At 35.9% G+C, this 18,683-nt stretch overlaps 2 protein-coding genes across 6 annotated transcripts; both read left to right on the top strand.

Moving 5' to 3' along the window:
* The first annotated feature begins 2,689 nt into the window (after nt 1-2,689).
* LOC105185313 (uncharacterized) lies at nt 2,690-8,074 on the top strand. 3 transcript variants are annotated; one of them, XM_025300091.1, is made up of 4 exons: nt 2,690-4,768; nt 6,059-6,412; nt 6,800-7,114; nt 7,714-8,074. In XM_025300091.1, the coding sequence occupies exons 2-4, from the start codon at nt 6,085-6,087 to the stop codon at nt 7,848-7,850; spliced, it is 780 nt and encodes a 259-aa protein (XP_025155876.1). In that variant the 5' UTR covers nt 2,690-4,768; nt 6,059-6,084; the 3' UTR covers nt 7,851-8,074. The 3 variants fall into 3 exon arrangements, with proteins under 3 accessions (XP_025155876.1, XP_011143003.2, XP_025155875.1); XM_011144701.3 differs by lacking the exon at nt 2,690-4,768 and adding an exon at nt 4,837-5,143; XM_025300090.1 differs by lacking the exon at nt 2,690-4,768 and having other exon boundaries at nt 5,968-6,412.
* Nucleotides 8,075-9,138: 1,064 nt separating this feature from the next.
* Nucleotides 9,139-18,209, top strand: LOC105185315 (short-chain dehydrogenase/reductase family 16C member 6). Of its 3 annotated transcripts, none has more exons than XM_011144704.3 (8): nt 9,139-9,278; nt 15,609-15,776; nt 15,913-16,067; nt 16,167-16,344; nt 16,530-16,659; nt 17,026-17,146; nt 17,538-17,663; nt 17,830-17,902. In XM_011144704.3, the coding sequence occupies exons 2-8, from the start codon at nt 15,615-15,617 to the stop codon at nt 17,894-17,896; spliced, it is 939 nt and encodes a 312-aa protein (XP_011143006.1). In that variant the 5' UTR covers nt 9,139-9,278; nt 15,609-15,614; the 3' UTR covers nt 17,897-17,902. The 3 variants fall into 3 exon arrangements, with proteins under 3 accessions (XP_011143006.1, XP_011143005.1, XP_025155881.1); XM_011144703.3 differs by lacking the exon at nt 9,139-9,278 and adding an exon at nt 10,282-10,889; XM_025300096.1 differs by lacking the exon at nt 9,139-9,278 and adding an exon at nt 13,640-13,703 and having other exon boundaries at nt 17,830-18,209.
* The last annotated feature ends 474 nt before the right edge of the window (nt 18,210-18,683 follow it).

The raw sequence follows: 18,683 nt of genomic DNA, 5'->3' as shown, positions 1-18,683 counted from the left end.
TTGTCGTGTGCGAGCGCGAAGGGGAGAGAGATAGATAGTCGCTCGACGGGATCGACGGTAGGAATCCCGTGATGGGGTAAAACGCGAAGGAACGGAAGTAGAGAGCGTATCAGCCGATGTCTGCGTATAAGCCGGAAACGAGGAAAACGAGGGAAGGCATAAAGAAGTCATTATCGGTAAAATAATACGTATATACATTATCGCATATTTGTGCTTGCTGGATATGAACGTAACGAACGTTAACTATGTTTCCTCATCGAGAATAACTAAATGTGTATCCAAAATTACTGTCCGCCAAGTACCGAATCGTTTCGCCGTATACGCGTGCATGTATGTATGCGCCGATTGCTCGCGCATGGAACCCACATGCGTCGTACCATCACCACCGCCATCACCACCACCACCACCACCACCACCACCACCACCACCACCACCACCATAACCACCACCACACCCTAACGTCGAGAGGGTCCTTTTCGTTACATCACTCGCCACCTCCGGCCGATCCTTCTGTTCCTACTTCCTCTCGCTCACCCCCGCCCTTCCCACCCTTCCCCCAAACCGCTCTTGTTCTCTTCCCCGCAGACTTCTCCGCGAAGATCCCGAATATATCGCGCGTCACGAGTGATTTTTGTTTGTTTGCTCGCGTCCTCACGAGTGTTCGTACTTGTCATTGATATTTTGCAAGCGCGGCTTTAGAGGCGACGCCGTTTATGGATAGTTAGTGGCACGATACATTGCTGTCTGAATAGATGAGGAAAAAAAATACCGTTATTTATATGCTGCGTGTGTAAAAGAGGTAATGAGTGAGTGAGTGAGCGAGTGAGAGTGAGAATGAGAGTGAGAGTGAGAGTGAGAGAGAGAGAGAGAGAGAGAGAGAGAGAGAGAGAGAGAGAGAGAGAGAGAGAGAGAGAGTGAAAGAGAAAAAGAGAAAGGGAGGGAGGGAGGGAGAGACAGAAAGACGAAGAGAAAAAGTGTATAGAGATAGGAAAACTTCCTAACATATTTTTACTCGAGCGAGTGTTTAGACCTATACCACTCAAACAACGCGAAACTCTGAGAGGCGTCTGAGAGAGATGTCCGAGGGATAGCCGAAAAATCGGAACGTCTTTTTCCGACGCCTGGGATATCGATTGGGATGTGCTTCGGGCGTCTTAGCAGTTTGTCTCGGGCCACACGGTGCCTGTGTGCGCGTATGTGTGTATGTGTGTGCCTGGGCAATTCTAAATCGCGGTCCAAAACGAGCTCCAATTCGAGATACGCGCGTACTCGTGCCGACGAAGCCACCAGGGCGATCCTTTTTGTACATTTTTCCCCGTCGCGCGGAATTCGCTGAACCCATCTCGCGCCGTCGAAACTACTCCCGCGCGCGCAGCTTCTTTCGCGGACGAGCTGAATCGTCGAGCTGAAAAACCCTCCCTCGATCATCCGACGGACGGAAACTGGGACCGGCTAATTGCGAAACAACCTTCCGCAAAAATTCGACCCCTGTCAAGTCTCAATCTGTAAAGCTCCACTCGGCACCTCGATTCGGTTTTCCCACGAGCAAGCCGTCTTCACGTTTCACGATCACGTCATTACCGTCGCGCGTACGCCACGATTAATTCTGCTTTGACGATCGATAATTACGACGGAAATAGCACCGGCCAACGTCTCTCGTTTATCTCGACGACAGAAACAGCGAAAGTGATCTCGGTCGGTTTCCTAAGGGTTTTGGCTCTCTGCAGACGGAAGCGGAGTAAAAGTGCACAGCTTCGAGATTTATCAACATCAACACTCACTGCCCCTCCCCGACCAGTTAGCTCCTACACACACCTGTCCACTGCCTCTTATACACGATAAACAAATGAACACACACACATACACACACACACACACACACATACACACACACGTACGTACGAACTAATAAACAAGCAAACACACACAAGCATACACTCTTGATTTTCAACCGTATTACCCGCCGTTGGGCCCGGCAACGGTGCATTCAAGAAGAATTAATTATTTTTAAATATCACGTGTCAAATTAACGAGTGGGTCGAATAGTCGCGACGTGTCGTGCGAACAGAAACGGGGAGCCCCCACTCGACGAGAGACCCAACTGTCTCGCGATTATAATATTAGGAAAAGGAATTCGCCCGCTAACTTCCGTGAAGTTTCATCTCGTTTTTGCGAACTCGTTCCAAACTCGTTCGGCCCCCGCGGGCGGTCGCGAGGGGCTGCGACAAATATTCCATGTACTTCTCTAAATAAAAATGAAGTAGAGCGCGCGAAGAGAAAAAAATAATTATATAAGATAAATAAATAAATGAATAAATAAATAAATAAATATATATATATGAATATATTGAAAGGAAATATATACATACACACGAGAGAAGCTAGAGTGGCCAATTATAGCAGTAACTGTCGATCCACGCATTACGGCGTGATTGGTTCTCGAGACGCGCGATTTCGGGCTCGAAGGCGACTAACATGTCGATGAAAAAGAATCAGAATTCCGTAAATGTGGCGGATATTGAGGATATTAGGCGCGAGTGTGCAAGAGAGAGATAGAGGGAGACAGAAAGACAAAGAGAGACAGACAGACGGACAGACAGAGATAAAGAGAAAGAGAGAGTGAGAGTGAGAGTGAGAATGAGAGAGAGAGAGAGAGAGAGAGAGAGAGAGAGAGAGAGAGAGAGAGAGAGAGAGAGAGAGAGAGAGAGAGAGAGAGAGAGAGAGAGCATATGAGTATGAGAGTAAGCGAGCGCGAGAGAAACAAAAGTCAGCCACGCTAAAGCTACTACGACCACTACCCTAGATAGATTACGCTACTTTGCCGCTGATCTAATTGTTTACTGTCACGTGTTGCTGTAAACCTAACTATACGATATTATATATATTTTATTTATATAACCTAATCGAGACTGTATTTATTGTAAATAGTCACGATGTTTGCTATGATATAATATATCTGTAATTGGATGGAACCTGCCTGGAACTGCGCCCAACCCTGTTCCCCCCCGCAATTATATATCCATACATACCCGCACATACATACAACATGCGCACACACTTACACACAAACAAACACACACACACACACACACACGATACCGCTAAGAAACACTCGCGCAGACGCGCACCCATTAAATACATACACACGTACACGCGAATATAAAACACGCGCATACCGTATCTAATATCTATGCGGTGTCGATTGCCGCGCAACCGTTTAGCGATAACTTAGAGATGACGATAAACGGAGAGAAAAAGACAGAGATGTATTCGCTCGCGCGCTGAATTATCATTATGTCAATATTTCGTATCGCATTGTCGGGCGGTCGATTCTGTGTAAAACGCTCGCGAAGCGTCGCGCTGTATTTTACTATAGAGAGGAAAGGAAACTCGAAGAGAAAGAGAGAGAGAGAGAGAGAGAGAGAGAGAGAGAGAAAAAGAAAAAGAGAAAAGGAAGGACTTATACCCGTCATTCGATCAAACCTAGTTCGGACGCTTCCGAGGACGAAAGTGTTACGATGGCCACGAGTGATTTTTATAAATGTATTTTTTCGCCCCTGCATGGTGTGTGTGCGCGTGTGTATCGTGTGTGTATGTGTATGCGTGTGCTTCGTATGTGTGTGTATGTGTGTATACGTGCATCGCGCGCGCGCGTGTGTGTGCTGAGAGAACACACCCCGATTCGATGATCATTGTAGAAGCGCCGGAATGAGAGAGTGAGAGTGACAGAAAGAAAGTAAGGGTATAAAGCGAGTGAATGAGTGAATGAGTGAACGGCTGAATGAAAAAGAGAGAAAGAGGGAGGGGGAGGGGGTAAGAAAGGAGAGAGAAGTGAGTAATTTATGGATTTTCCACTTGAACCACTGCCACGCAGCAGACAGCGTCACGACCCAACCAGCATGTCCAATAAACTTACAATATTGCTATCTTAAGTACAATATATTAAGTGTTTTCAGAAAATATATGATCTATATATGATAATAAAAAACACACGGGAAAATGTTTTCTACCCGTTTTATCATTTATTCTTCTAGCTCATCGACACTCGCAATGTCTGCATCATCCTGCCTTGAATAACGCATGCTTGAAATGTTTCAAGCCAATATCGGCCGAAAAAGTTTATAACAATCTCGCCTAAAAATAGCTCTGATTAGAAGGGACCTAAATACTTTGTCTCTCTATACAGGATTTATCGTCCTCTAAACTGCCATCTACAAAAGATTAGAAGGCGGAAGACAAATTTAAATTGGTCGATGTTCAATGTTTCAATGTTTTACTGTTCAATGAACTACTGTTTTAATGAGTTGAAATATTCACAAAGACAAATTTACGATGGACGCGATACTAACCTAAAGGACAAATCAGATATTTGCAGATATTTGATACTTTGTTACTTCTAAGATACTCCAAAGAGGACTCCAGAATATAATACTCTGGAAAAATCGACCAGATAAGTTGACCATTCAGAGTAAGAAAAAGGGACGTGCAAGTATAAACTCATGTTTAGAGGATAAAAATGGATCCGTATTAACTGATTTATGAAAAAAATAAGGCTTATTATCATAAAATAAGGTTATTATCATAAATTAGGATATTGGCACATTATATACTAATTGAAACGTTCTCCTTAGAGACAAGGCTGGCGAAAGACAGTGAACGATCATTTATCAGAAAAGGCGAAAATTCCAGAAATGACGCGAAAATTTACCGAAGATGAGCGAGATGAAGCTCTAGAATAAAACCAGAAGGAGAATTAGGAGACAATTAGGTAAACAGTGGATATTGCGCTCTCGAATTTTCAAGTTATTGAGTTATTGAAGTATATAAACAGTGATTTCAAAGACTGAGCTAACCAGTAACCGAACAAACGAGAGAAGCACAACATCTGAGGTCAATCACGACGCAGGAAATATCGAATTGAAAAATCACGTAAACACAAAATATCATCAATGTTACAATGTCAACTAAATCATATAATATGTTACATAACAGTTGCTTTGTTATATAACAACGGTTACATAACTTACCGTATGATTTAGCTGACATTGTAACATCGATGATACTTTGTATTTACTGGGTATTCGCGCGCGAGATTTAGCTGAGGAACCGACGTCTTGGTTGGCTGTCGAGTATAGATTTTACGGTATATTTAATGAATTTTAACGTATATCTTTTTGAAAATTCTCAAAATTCTGTAGGACAGCTTGATTGAAATAGCCAATCAGTATATAGTTTTTTTTATTACTTTGGCTCCTATAAACTGCTGTCACAACATTAAATAAACTCACGCCGAGAATTTGCGGTCACCGTCGCAACGAACATTGCAATCGATATTATAACTAGTGTAGAGTATACTTTATATATTTGCTCAAACACTTCTCTTTCCATTTGGCAGAACAAGCCATTATTATCTGAAAGATTTCTCAATTAATAATATTAATATTTACGTGTCTATATATAATGATACTTTCATTTCCTCTTTTACACATTTTCTAATAGATATTCGACCACACAAATTTTGTTCGAAATTTCGAATAAATATGACTAGATAACCAAAATAAATCTGAAAGTAAATCACATATACTTTATAATCGACTATTACAAGTGTCTGAAGCAAGATTACACCGCAAATCCAAATATGTTATTTTAATACACATAAACGTGTAATTAGCTAAAGTTTTTTTTACTTATCATATTTTATCGTTCATGAAAAATCTTATCGTTCATACGATTTGCTATCTGATTTCTTTCAATTATATGATCATATTTATTAGAAATATCTGTATAGAAACATCTCCGTGATAAAATATCTGTTCAAAGATAAACAAAATAGAAAAAAAAGAACAAGAAGAATATAAACAAATGTTAGCTGAAAGGAAAATGTTTGTTTTTCTAGAATAAAAGAGACGTGATGAGTATATATAATTCGTTGGTTAAACCTCAACTTCAGTCTCATTCTCTATATTCGTTTCACACGTTCTTAATCTAATAAATTTTCAGTCAATTTCTGCTGAAATTGTGAATATTTATTTAAAAATTGTTTCATCCTTTGTTGTAGGTAAATATATTAACATTCGCGCTAAAATGCAGAAGATAAACAAAGCTGCTCGTAAGTTTCGCATCACAGATGAGGGGACGATAAATGTTTACGAAAATGACACCGTGGCAAGATATGATACAGGGATAGATACTGACTCCATTGTTGTTAGCAAAGAGCCATTAGAATCAAGCGAGATTTTCTTTATAGAAATAGAAAAAACAAATGTTTCGTCTTATTCTGCTGAAGTCTTTGGAAAAATGCAATTTGATCTTATTGATCGTTTTAATGAAGACGATGAATTTGTTATAACATATTTAAACGATAATTGTTCGATATTTAAGCAACAACCTTGTATATTAAAACAGTCACCGAGTAAGTATTTACTAATTAACTATTCAGAGCTTTAACTATTTAAATATTTGTGTTCTGACTATCTTCATTGCTGATTGTATATTTTTAAGACATTTTAAATTAATCTCTTTGGTATATTATTATCTACATATTTGTAAGTGCTGCCGTAAAACTAGATCAGTCACATCTTTGAAAAACTTATTAAAATTTTTGCACCTACTCAATACACATACGTATATATCATGCATAATATCATTGATAAATTATTCATTAGATATAAAATTATTCATTATTCATTAAATTATTCATTAAATATAGACCCATATACATAATAAGCCAACGCAGCCAGAATTAGTGACACATAATGTACCCCTGAATTATATTGTATATTGTTATTTATTGTTCAAGGAGACGTTTACAATGGTCTAAAAAAGGTATTGAAGTATAATATGATACGGACACCTTATCTTAATAGTCTTCTTCCAACTGTGTACCAGCACTTCCTTGGTTTCGAAAATTGGGAACAACTTACGACATTACTTGGTCATCGTATAGGCATCTTTTACTTATATTTCACTGACACGCAGTATATTTTCATGTACTTGATGTCTAGAAATGGTGTCAGCTTAATCTCCTATCCCCACCCTACGAGCAGACCAAAATACTTGTTGATATCATTGGGACGTATAATAAAGCAAATTCGGTCGCTACCGTTATATACCGGTAAGCATTTAACAGAGAACGGGGTTAAACAACTCCAGGTGTATATTGTTTATGTGCTTTGTTTATATATTTATCGTGACAAGAAATATGAAGACAAAATCTTTAAATAATCCTTTTAGATCATAAATATATTTTTTAAGCTTTATTGAAATCGAAATAATGTTACTGTTAAAAATAAAAATAAATAATTTAGAAGCAATTAAGTAAATTTTTGAACGTGTCGACATTTCGTATTAATATTCTCCATCGCGAATGAATAAAGTTGAGTGGTCTTTTATTAATTAGGATGAAGTGCTTTGCAAATATGTGTGACTGTTTTACACTGTTTTATATAATAGAAACAACATTCATTCATAAAATGACTGACAGAGACTGAAAGAGATAAATTCGATTCATAATTAAGCTTAGTTCAATATCTAATGTACCTAACTGATATAAAAAAAACCGTATACCATAATACTTGAAGAAATCGCAGCGGAACTAACTTGTAATTTTTTAATTTTGACACATCCAGCCACACAATTTCCATTATATTATGTCGACGCGCTAAAGTCGAAGAGCCGATCTTTTTTTACTTACACATTTCTGTATTTCCACAGTACCATCTTTACAAGGCTTATGTCAAGAAGTTATTTTCAAGTGCATAAGAGCAAACGGAGCATTGACCAAAAGAAGTTTAGAGAATCTGCCATTACCAAGCGTCATACTGGAACAACTTTTAATTCATGCAGAGTAAAGAACACGCAGAAAATCAAAGATTCGACCTGGCAATCGAGTCTATAAATCAAAACGCAATAATATCAAATGTATGCTTGAACAATGCACATGATTCTCTCAATGCCTCAATGCCAGTCGTTATCATTCATTTAAACTTGAACTTGGACAACGATCAACTATAGGATGTTTCATGTAAAAGACACGCAGTGTAAGGAATTCAATATATGATAGACAAAATTAATACGGAAAATAGACAAACATGTTGATTCGAATAAAAAATTGGGCATGTTTGTCAATCAATATAATTTTTTCCGTGATTTATAATAATATAACATAAAAAATTGTTCACATAATATTTGATAATCGTGAGTCGTCTTTAAAAATTCTCACAGTTTTGTAATTTAATTATATACTAAATAGAATCTTCATATAAATTGGGTATTCATCGATCGATAAAATCCGGTCGATGAAAAACACTCGCAACTGAAAAAATATTGTCCCATTAGATTAGATTAATACAATCTATCCACTTAGTATATGTATAGAGTGTCAGAAAATTACTGTTTAGTATATTTATTTTGTTAATGACTTTGTTATAAACAATGAGCGCGGGCTAAAACTTTCAGAACATTACTCAGGGTGATGACCTTGATAACATATGTGAAAATCATTGAAATCGGGAAGTGGTTCCTATTTCTGCATAATTACCCAAACTTTTTTTATTAATAACTTTTTAATAAACAGTGACCGCCAGCTAAAACTTTCACAGCATTACTCAGAGTGATAATATACGTAACATACAATTAAAATTTTTGAGATCGGGAGGTGGTCCCCACAGGTAAACATTTACCAAAGATTTTTTTAAGTTGCCAAGAAGTAATTTGTAATTACATAAGTTGTAATTACGTCTATAATATTCTTTTTAGCAGACTGTCTGAATATACGTTTGGACATATATATTTTTATGTTATGTCTATTTCTACTTCTGACATATTATTCTTTTCAACCTTTGTAAAAATATTTTGTTAGGATTTCATTGTTCTTTGTACAGACTTGTTATGGAATTGGAATACTGATGTTATGTAATTTTAACATATCAATAAAAATATGTAACGTCTCTTACCTATTATTGCACATAAAGTTTATATTCTGTTTATCAATACTGATGTATACGATAATAATGTATGTGTAATCGTGTATATCAGTTGGACTCCAACAAAATTAACATACACTTTCATATACATATTACTGGTTTCCCCACCATTTCGCCGCGTTCGGCGGCATCCAACTCCGTATTTCATAATTCTCCTGATAATGTAGTCGCGATTCATAGTGCGAAGTAAATACATCACCGGAGGAGCAGAGGAACCGTCAGCAGTTGTATGGTACTAAACATACGAAGATCGGAAGATCGATTCTGTATTGAGAGAAAGTGAAAATCACGAAGGTGAGCTCTCACTCAACTTTCACTACGATAAAACTACGATGTTTCTCACGCGAAATATTTTGTGAGGTTCCCGTGTCTAATAATTCATGATAGTGATCTGATTATAAAGTAAATAATCCCGTTTACACTTTAATCGAATCAATCCAATAGCGGTTAAATTAACATTACATATAACGAAATGTTTTTAATGTATCTGTGATATTGTATACTTTCTCCTCCTTCCAACGCTTATCTCTTCTGGATAATCTTTCGTATTTTTAAGTATTTACATTTGCCATTTAGCTATTTATAGTAGCCATTTAGCCATTTATTTACAGCAGGATCCCCGCTCTCACCTGGGTTATTTTCAGTTTCTTACCCAGATTTTATTATTTTATTTATTATTTCGTTATTTTATTATTTTATAGATTTTAAACAAAAATTTTATATATTTTTATTATTTAACATTTCTTCATGATAGATGACCAATTTTATTTGAATCAAATAAAATAATAATTTTAGTCGGCATATTAGATCTACCATTTTGAATTTAAAAAATGTTGTCTATATTTGTAAACGGTTATCTCAAAAATCTTTAGACAAAATTTTAATGACATTGTTTAACTTTTGTGAATACCCATCTTTTCCAACTCAAGCAAGCTAAGTTTCGCAATTTTGCTAGACAAGAAGTTAATTGTTGGCCGATTGTCTTAAAATTGATGTCTATTCTAACACTTAGATCATTGAACACAGGCGAGAAAATTTTCATCTTTCTCTCTTCTCAATAATTCTCCTTAGACCTCTATAAATCGTTCCTCTTCATATACTAAATTCCATTTCTTTCAATTAATTTTAGCATTCTTATTTTATCATTTTGTGTCGCGACTATTTTATCATATTCTATATCGTAATTACTTTATTGTTACGTCCTGCGAACTTCGCGCATTCTAGACCTCTTTTATAAGCAAGGAAAATTGAATTTATTATTATTATTATTTATTATATGTTATCACACGACGCGATGACTCTAGAATTTTTGAAAATTCCAATGCTCCGGACATATTAACAATCTCCAAACCAACTCCGATCTTGGTTCCCACGCGCTTAGTCTACACTAACAATATTGCGACATCCTACTTAAAAAATATCGATATCTTCCTCTTAAGATAGCTGCTGCCACATTTTGTAAACTATCTAAATCCTTTTATTGTCACATGCTCCATATCTCTTAAAAAAAAAAGTTTATCTTACGCTCCTGACTCGACCTCTAAAAAACATTCGTAGCACAGTCCTATGACTATATTTGGGCATAAAAATTAGACCCCACTCCCTCAACCGAGCTGACTTTTTGAGAAAAGTCAAAAGTCTTAGACACTTCTCGACCGACCTGCAGCCAGGACAGAAGCTTCTCTCCAGCACCCCTTTAGGGTCTCTTAACAATCTAGCCTACTAGTGGCTTAGTCAGATCAGTATTTTTCAATTGTTAATTATTCGGTGCAACGATCTTGTGCATTCTTGGGCCATTGCGAGCGATCCTGCCGAGACCAGCTTCCTATTCTTAGCGCAGAACTTGAGTCATCCATCCTCCAGCAATTACACTTTTCATTGTCGACTAAGATCAGAGAACCAGCAGTAAGTTATTTATATTTTCTTTTACCTGAATGCCCTCTTTCTTTTTATTTTTCATCTTTTCTTCTCTCTCTTTTCTTTTCCTTTCCTTTTCCTTTCTTTTCTCTATCCCCCTTGGCATTCCTCCTTAATTGTAAAATCCGGTGTCAGCGGCCTAATCTTTTCGATCACCGTCGGACATAACGAACATGGAATTTTGCTCAGACCGCGATTGTTAACCACACATACGTACACATTATAAAAGCTTATAAATTTTATTTCATTGTGAACTTCCGTCTAATCATTAATAAAACAAGTTGTTTGTAATTGTAAGCCAATCACGTTTTCCAAATAATTATTCTCAACAAAAAATTCTCCCTTCCCTCAACTATCGCTCACGGTCCTATCCCAGGTAAAAGGATTCAGTTCCTTGATCTAAATAAAGGACCACCGACGTACGTCCACGCCAGATAAAGGGGTCATTCCGATCCTTGATCTGCACCGCAGACTTGCGAGTACGTCCGAGCTTGTGAAAGCAAGCGTCAAGTTGTGTTCCTCCTCCAGGACGTAACATTATTTTTCTGATTTAAACGTAACATTTAGGTAACAACCTCATTTAATTTTCGGCCACAAGAATACATCTCCATAATTCTCTGACTAGTTCTACCTGTTTATCTACGAGAGAAGACCAAACTTTTTGAATATATTTTATTCGATCAGATATGACATTTACTATAATGAGAAGGCGATATTCCTTAAGTTGCTTGACAAGAAACTCACGAAGATACCCGCATTGTTCGAACGTTGAAATTTTTGTTTAAACTAAAATAATTATGTGTAATCGAAACTGTAAACAATGGATTATATTGTAACACTTATTAAAGAAAATGATGGCAATGGTAACAGGAAAGAATAAAAAAAACTGTAAACTCTTTTTGTTTGTCGGTCATGTTTGTACATAAGGCTTTTGTTGAAGCCTTATGTACAAAGGCTTTTGTTGAAGATTCACCGAGAATCAGCAAATTGTCGCGTGATATTTACGCGGTCATTGGGTCCACGCATTATTAATTATCACGGTCATTGGGTCATCGCGTGTTTCAAACTTGCGAGATAAGTCTCCGACATTCTCGTGCCTCGTGCGCTGTGCGTATTTTCGATTTTTAATCGACGCGCATTTCGCAATTTGCGCTCGGCTTCTCGACATCTTAAAACTTCTATCTTGAATAACCAGTGTCACGAAGCCAAGCCAATCATCGAGCGCCAGCGACACAAGTTGAGTTTTCTTCTTTTCCCTGTAATCCTATCTATCTATTTTGTTTACTTTAGTTGATGGACCGAGCTTTCTTATAGTTCCGATTTCATTTATGCTAATTACATTAATAATTAATTAATTAATTAATTAATTTGAATGTGTTTTTTCACGCACATAAGCATATAATTAGCTGAATGTGCACTGTCTTTACACATTTCTCGTTATCATGAATGATATTGAATTTAATACGTTTAAGCGTGTTAAGTAATATCTTAACGAATTGAATGATGTACGTTAAGACTGAAAAGAACAACATTTTTTCAGTTGCAAGTTTTTATTCAATAAGGAACATGTAAAGAAAGCTTTTGCTAATTTCAGGCTTATGCGTTTTAAAACAGCACATTCGAATCTGCAATATGCTGACGAGATTATAAATGTTATTAATACGTTGTATCGGTTTTCTCTAATATAAAATATTGTTTATACGTTTTCATTGCAAATTAGAGAATATTAGCGCACATAGCAACGCGTGTAACCGAAGCGTTTTTTATACGTCCCTTGTTATCTCAAATTACGTTATTTGTTGATTTGTTTAAATACCATTTAACATGTTTAAAGGTCAAACACTTTTTGTCACGACGTGATTCAAGATATGTGATAGAAACGAGCAAAGGAACCTTCAACCAAATACATGTTTATGTATGTCGCAATAACATCCTTATACATTCGCAGTGTTCTTGATACTTAGCACACCGTTGTTTACATATATCGCGTGCGTGTGCGTTGATATTAGAATTATTTAATAGAAGAAATTAAAATTTGATAAATGTTGATAAAAATTTGATAAAATATTTTAAAATATGGTAAATTTTTACCTATGGGGACCACTTTCCGATCTCAAAAATTTTAGTTGTATGTTATGTAGATCATCACTCTAAGTAATGCTGTGAAGGTTTTATTTGGCGGTCACTGTTTATTATAAAGTTATTAACAAAAAAAGTTTGGGTAATTATGCAGAAATAGGAACCACTCCCCGATGTCAATGATTTTCACATGTTATCAAGGTCATCACTCTGAGTAATGTTCTGAAAGTTTTAGAAAGTTTAGACCGCGCTCATTGTTTATAACAAAGTTATTAACAAAATAAGTATACTAAATAATATGTAATTTTTTGCCACTCTATACGTATATTAAGCTTGTTACAATGTTTACTGAGTGAAGATTCATTTCTATGTTTCAGTTTATCTTATTATACGTTTGCAACTTTTCACGCGAAACTTACACAACAAAAATAACCACTGATACCAGGTATGTAAATATGAAACCGGAATTTTTGTATAGAAAATACACGTTTATTGTATGAAAATGATAAAAAATATTTTATTCCAAGTATTGCCCATCGCTAGCTACACATTTTTCCCACCTATCTGACAATTTGTGGATGCCACGACAAAAAAACTGTTGCTCTTTTGAGGCAAACCAGTCATCGAGCCATTTTCGTACATTTTCGTAAGAAGTGAAGCGCTGCTCAGCAAGTGCGTGTCTCATCGATGCAAATAAGTAGTAATCGGACGGAGCCAAGTCTGGTGAGTAAGCCGCATGCGAAAGTATTTCCCAACTAAACGCCTCAATCGTTTCCTTGACCAGTTTTGCTGTGTGTGATGGTGCATTATCATGAAGCAAAATCACTTTGTGTTACTTTTTTTGATATTATGGTCGTTTTTCACGCAAAGCTTGAAACAAAGATTCAAACCGATCATTTGTTGTCGGTAGCGTTCAGTATTATAACGGTTTCGCCAGGTTTTAGCAGCTCATAATAGATCACACCCTTCTGATCCCACCAAACACAGAGCATTGTCTTCCGTCCATAACGATTTGGCCTTGCAGTCGATGTCGATGGTTCGCCTGGAGTTACCCATGATCTTTTACGCTTAGGATTCTCAAAATATATCCACTTTTCATCGCCAGTCACAATTTGATGGAGAAATGACTTTCTTTTGTACCTGGCGAGCAGCATTTCGCGAGAAGTTTTTCGGTTTTCCTTCATTCAGTTCATGTGGAACCCATTTTCCCATCTTCTGGATCTTTCCCATGGCTTTCAAACATATGGAGACGGCTTCTCGTATCACATTTAATTGATCCACGAGTTGTTGTTGCGTTTGAGCGTCATCCTCATCCAACAATGCTTGCAATTCGCTGTCTTCAGTTTCTTTTTTCGATGGTCTTCCACGTTCGTCGTTTCTCACGTCAAAATCGCCACGTTTGAAATTTTTAAACCACTCAAAGCACTGTGATTTACCAAGAACATGCTCACCGTAAGCTTCGACAAGCATTCGATGCGATTCTGCAGCAGTTTTCTTCAAATGGTAACAGAAAATCAATGCTGTCCACAAATCGTAGCTTCCTGGCACAAAATTCGATATGTTCAACGCTATTACAAATTATGCTGTTGTATGAAACTTGTATTGTTTTGAGTTGAAAATCTTTGTCAGGTGTCAACAAATGGAAATGGCGCCAATGACGCGGTTTGACGGTAACTACATTGACAGCTAGGGTCATCTATGGGCAAATTCCGGTTTCATATTTACAGACCTGGTACATGAGCTACAAATTCATAAGTTTAATAAATGAAAATGTCTCAAACATATATATACACACTACTAAAACATATACACACACACACACACACACACACGAGGGGTGCAAGGGGGGCTTTCGGCTCCCCTCCCTGTCCGTTCTAGTTTCGTGTGAAAAGTTGTAAACCCATTTCCTTCAGTATGTAAACATGTGTTTTTCTTTCGATGTATAACCAGTATAAGAAAGGTAAATAAACAAACCAAGCGAAGAAGATAATACGTAAATAAGTCTCTATACACAGTGTTGTACAATTATTTTCACAGAAGACACGTAGTACTTCAATACGTGGGCATTATTCATTATTTTGTTAATAACTTTGTTATAAACAATGAGCGCGGGCTAAAACTTTCAGAACATTAGTCACGGTGATGACCTTGATAACATATGTGAAAATCATTGATATCGGGAGGATTCCCGATGTCCCTATTTCTGCATAATTATCCAAACTTTTTTTGTTAATAACTTTTTAATAAACAGTGACCGCCAACTAAAACCTTCACAGGATTACTGAGAGTGATGATCTACATAACATACAACTAATATTTTAGGTAAACATTTACCTAAAATATTTCCATATATATATCAAACGATCGATGTAAACTAGCTCATTCTCATTTAGCATGTACTTTAAATCTAAATGCGTTATTTTTACATTTTTTAAAACGTCTAAAAGTAACACATTTGACTGAAGCTCTTCTTACACGTTTCTTATGATGTAATTATATACGTTATTATTAATTATATATTTATATTATATTATATATTAAATATATATATAATTATATATACGTACGCTACATATTAATCAATCGATGTCATGCAGCATAGTCTTATATAAAAATGTCCATTTTTAGGAAAACATGAAGATGAAGATTAAAATCTCTCCAAATATCAAAGAAGTTCTTTCCGACATACTAAATTTCTTGTTTCTACTTTTGAAAATTCTCTATTATATCTGCGAAGGAGTGTACAGATTATTTGTCCCAAAAAAGAAAAAATGCGTGACTGGTGAAATCGTCTTGGTAAGTACCATATATCGTTTACTTATTATGCGTTTTTTCTTCGTTGTTTAATCGTTAGATTGTAAATTATAGATGCAAATCATAGATGGAAAAATATATATAAACTGTCTTTCATTATATCCAATAATACACACAGGTAACTGGTGCAGGTCAAGGAATTGGCAGGGAATTAGCAATTGGTTATGCATCTTTAGGAGCGACAGTAGTATGTTGGGACATTAATAAAGAAACCAACGAGCGAACAATGAACGAGATTAAAAGAATGGGCAATAGTTCGGTATATGCTTATCGGTATGCGAAATAATTGAAACATTTTCTCTGTATATACATATCGGCACCGTCCTACTGATATATCTCAAAACAAATTCACATTTGTATTCGACTTTACAGCTGCGACATATCAGACAGAAATGAAATCTTCGAGACAGCCGAAAAAATGAGAAAGGAAATCGGCGATGTTACTATTTTAGTCAACAATGCTGCCATTGCACCACTTGCAACATTCGAAGATTATAGTGCCGATGAGATTTCTTCGGTTATGAATGTCAATCTTATAGCGCACTATTGGGCAAGTGTTATATATTTAAAGAAGAAGAGAGAAAATTTATAAGATATATGATAAAACAAAAGTAATTCATGTTACTTCCGATAATAGGCGCGGTGTAGTGATCGCAATTATTATGTTAATTAAAAGCAACAGACCAATCGTGTGCAACGAACGAAATATTTATAATAAATCATTTTTATTTGCAGATGATGAAAGTATTCTTGCCAAGTATGGTCGAAAAAAATCATGGTCATGTGGTAGCAATTTCATCAATATTAGCACTATGTGGCGGACAATTTGGAACGCTTTATTGCCCTACGAAAAGTGCAGTCCGAGGTAATAGGATTTATTCTATTCATGATTGATGCAATTAACGATCGTAATTGTCAGTACGCTAGTGATATAGGGACAAGTTGAAGCATTTGCTTTAATTGGATTATAGTTATTGCATGTGTTATATGGAGAATCTAAACAAAACAGTTGTAATATTTTGAATCTTGTTCCTGACGCTTTGGACACATAATTTTATATTTAATATATATTCCGTTCGAGTGTCCAACTTGAATATTTGAACTTTCGTACGTTTGTTGTCTACAAACGTATAAAAAACAGTGCAAGATTTTTCCTTTTTGTTCAATGAGCTCAATCTCTACGCGAACGTTTATTTAGCGTATGTTGTAAGAAACAGTCGTCGTATTGCAGCACTTATGGAATGTATTCGCGAAGAACTGCGGGTGAATACTAAAGGAAAGTCTTCCGTTAAATTTACTACCATTCTCCCGGGTCTAGTTACTACCGATATGACCAGAAACTTGAGACTAAGGTGAGCTCATTATAATATTACCGTAACGAATTTGTAATGGTGGGCCAGAAACAGCTTTAAAAAGTAATTTATCCACTTTACACACTATTTCCTTTCGTGAAACTGATATTTTGTAGATTGAATATTTTCTACGAGTGAGTATTTACGTTACAGGTCACATGTACATTGTCGTAAAACATTTAAAATAATATTTCAATATTCATTTTTCTAATAGCTGTTTGTGACAAATAACTTAATTAAACTTACTTTCCGTTATCATTAATCGAGACCTAAATGAGATAAATCAAAATAGTTATCTAAAATTGTATTTGGGTTATCATCTCTTTAGCTTGTATCTGTCTTTTCTAAATCATTCTCTAGGTACATGTAATACCATTTTCCCCGATAATAGGTTTCCACGTCTCGTTGGACTTTACTCACCGCGAGAAGCGGCCTCATTAATAATTGATGCACAAAGGAGAGATATCATAGAAAAGCTTTTCCCTTCATACTGTCGACCAATACTTATAATTATAAGGTAAGGACACATGTGCAGATGCAATCGTAATATTATACAATATGTTCCAAAGTATAAATTTTAATATAAACGTATAACTATATGTTTAATATAATGTGTTTAATATAAACGTATAGCTATATGATTGTTTCAATATTCATATTGTGTAATTTTGCTTTTATTTTAGACTTCTTCCGGACAAGGTACAAATGTGCATCGCGGACTGGCTTGAGATTAATGTCATAGACAATTGAATAACGCTTTTTATATTAATGAGTTTTCTTTCTGAAAACATTCAAGTGTTCTAGCAATATATTATATATAAAGCATATCTATCGTTTCCGCCAACCGAAAAAGCAATTGTAATTAACGTCGGTTATAATATAATATGATTCATAGTCAAGTTAAATTATTCGAATCAGATTTCGAGAATTAAGATACACGCGATTACTTTTTTATAAGTATGCAAATTTAAAGAATGACATACCTTTTTGAAGAGATCGTGTCTCTCGCTGCAAATGTCGCCGAAACTATGCAAAAAAGACACAAACAATGTTTTAAATAAAAATAGAACAAAATCATATTTCCTTGCGTCCACTCGCGTTAATAATACTGACGAGGTAATATTAAAGATTGCCAACCTTAGGTAAATTTTCGTATTGGCAAAGAACCTGAAGGTAATTCAAGAGTCATGACAATATCGACTGTTTCAGCTACACTGAAGATTGTATCTTTGCCGTAAAGCGATACGAAAATTTATCCAAGATTGACAGTTTTTAGCATTACTTCAATGATGCTAACAAGAAGCGTTGTTTTTAATTTTTGCCGCATGATGCCACCGAAATTAATTTGGGATTTCGCTGTTGGCTCCTGCAAATCCTTAATTTTATAGCGTTATTTTCAACGGACAAATAAGGAGTCTAAGTATTTTATTAGACCCATTATTTTCACGAGTAAAGCCAGCTGCACACGATGCTTGTTTTCTTCACACGATGCTGGATTGCTTGCTGGATAAAAATATTACGTTCTAATTGATGCATT

The sequence above is a fragment of the Harpegnathos saltator genome, unplaced genomic scaffold (genome assembly GCF_003227715.2).
Source record: "Harpegnathos saltator strain DR-91 unplaced genomic scaffold, Hsal_v8.6 scaffold328, whole genome shotgun sequence".
Taxonomy (NCBI): Eukaryota; Metazoa; Arthropoda; class Insecta; order Hymenoptera; family Formicidae; genus Harpegnathos; species Harpegnathos saltator.
The sequence above is the reverse complement of the archived record's forward strand: the minus strand, read 5'-3'. Positions and strand labels throughout refer to the sequence as shown.

Excerpts from the sequence above, each read along its gene's own strand:
- LOC105185313 (XM_025300091.1), top strand. The coding sequence starts at position 6,085 with ATGCAGAAGATAAACAAAGCTGCTCGTAAGTTTCGCATCACAGATGAG. Across the intron at positions 6,413-6,799 it reads TATATTAAAACAGTCACCGA|GAGACGTTTACAATGGTCTA; the intron begins GTAAGTATTTAC and ends TTATTGTTCAAG. Across the intron at positions 7,115-7,713 it reads GTCGCTACCGTTATATACCG|TACCATCTTTACAAGGCTTA; the intron begins GTAAGCATTTAA and ends GTATTTCCACAG.
- LOC105185315 (XM_025300096.1), top strand. The coding sequence starts at position 13,668 with ATGCAAATAAGTAGTAATCGGACGGAGCCAAGTCTG. Across the intron at positions 13,704-15,608 it reads ATCGGACGGAGCCAAGTCTG|GAAAACATGAAGATGAAGAT; the intron begins GTGAGTAAGCCG and ends GTCCATTTTTAG. Across the intron at positions 17,147-17,537 it reads ACCAGAAACTTGAGACTAAG|GTTTCCACGTCTCGTTGGAC; the intron begins GTGAGCTCATTA and ends CCCCGATAATAG.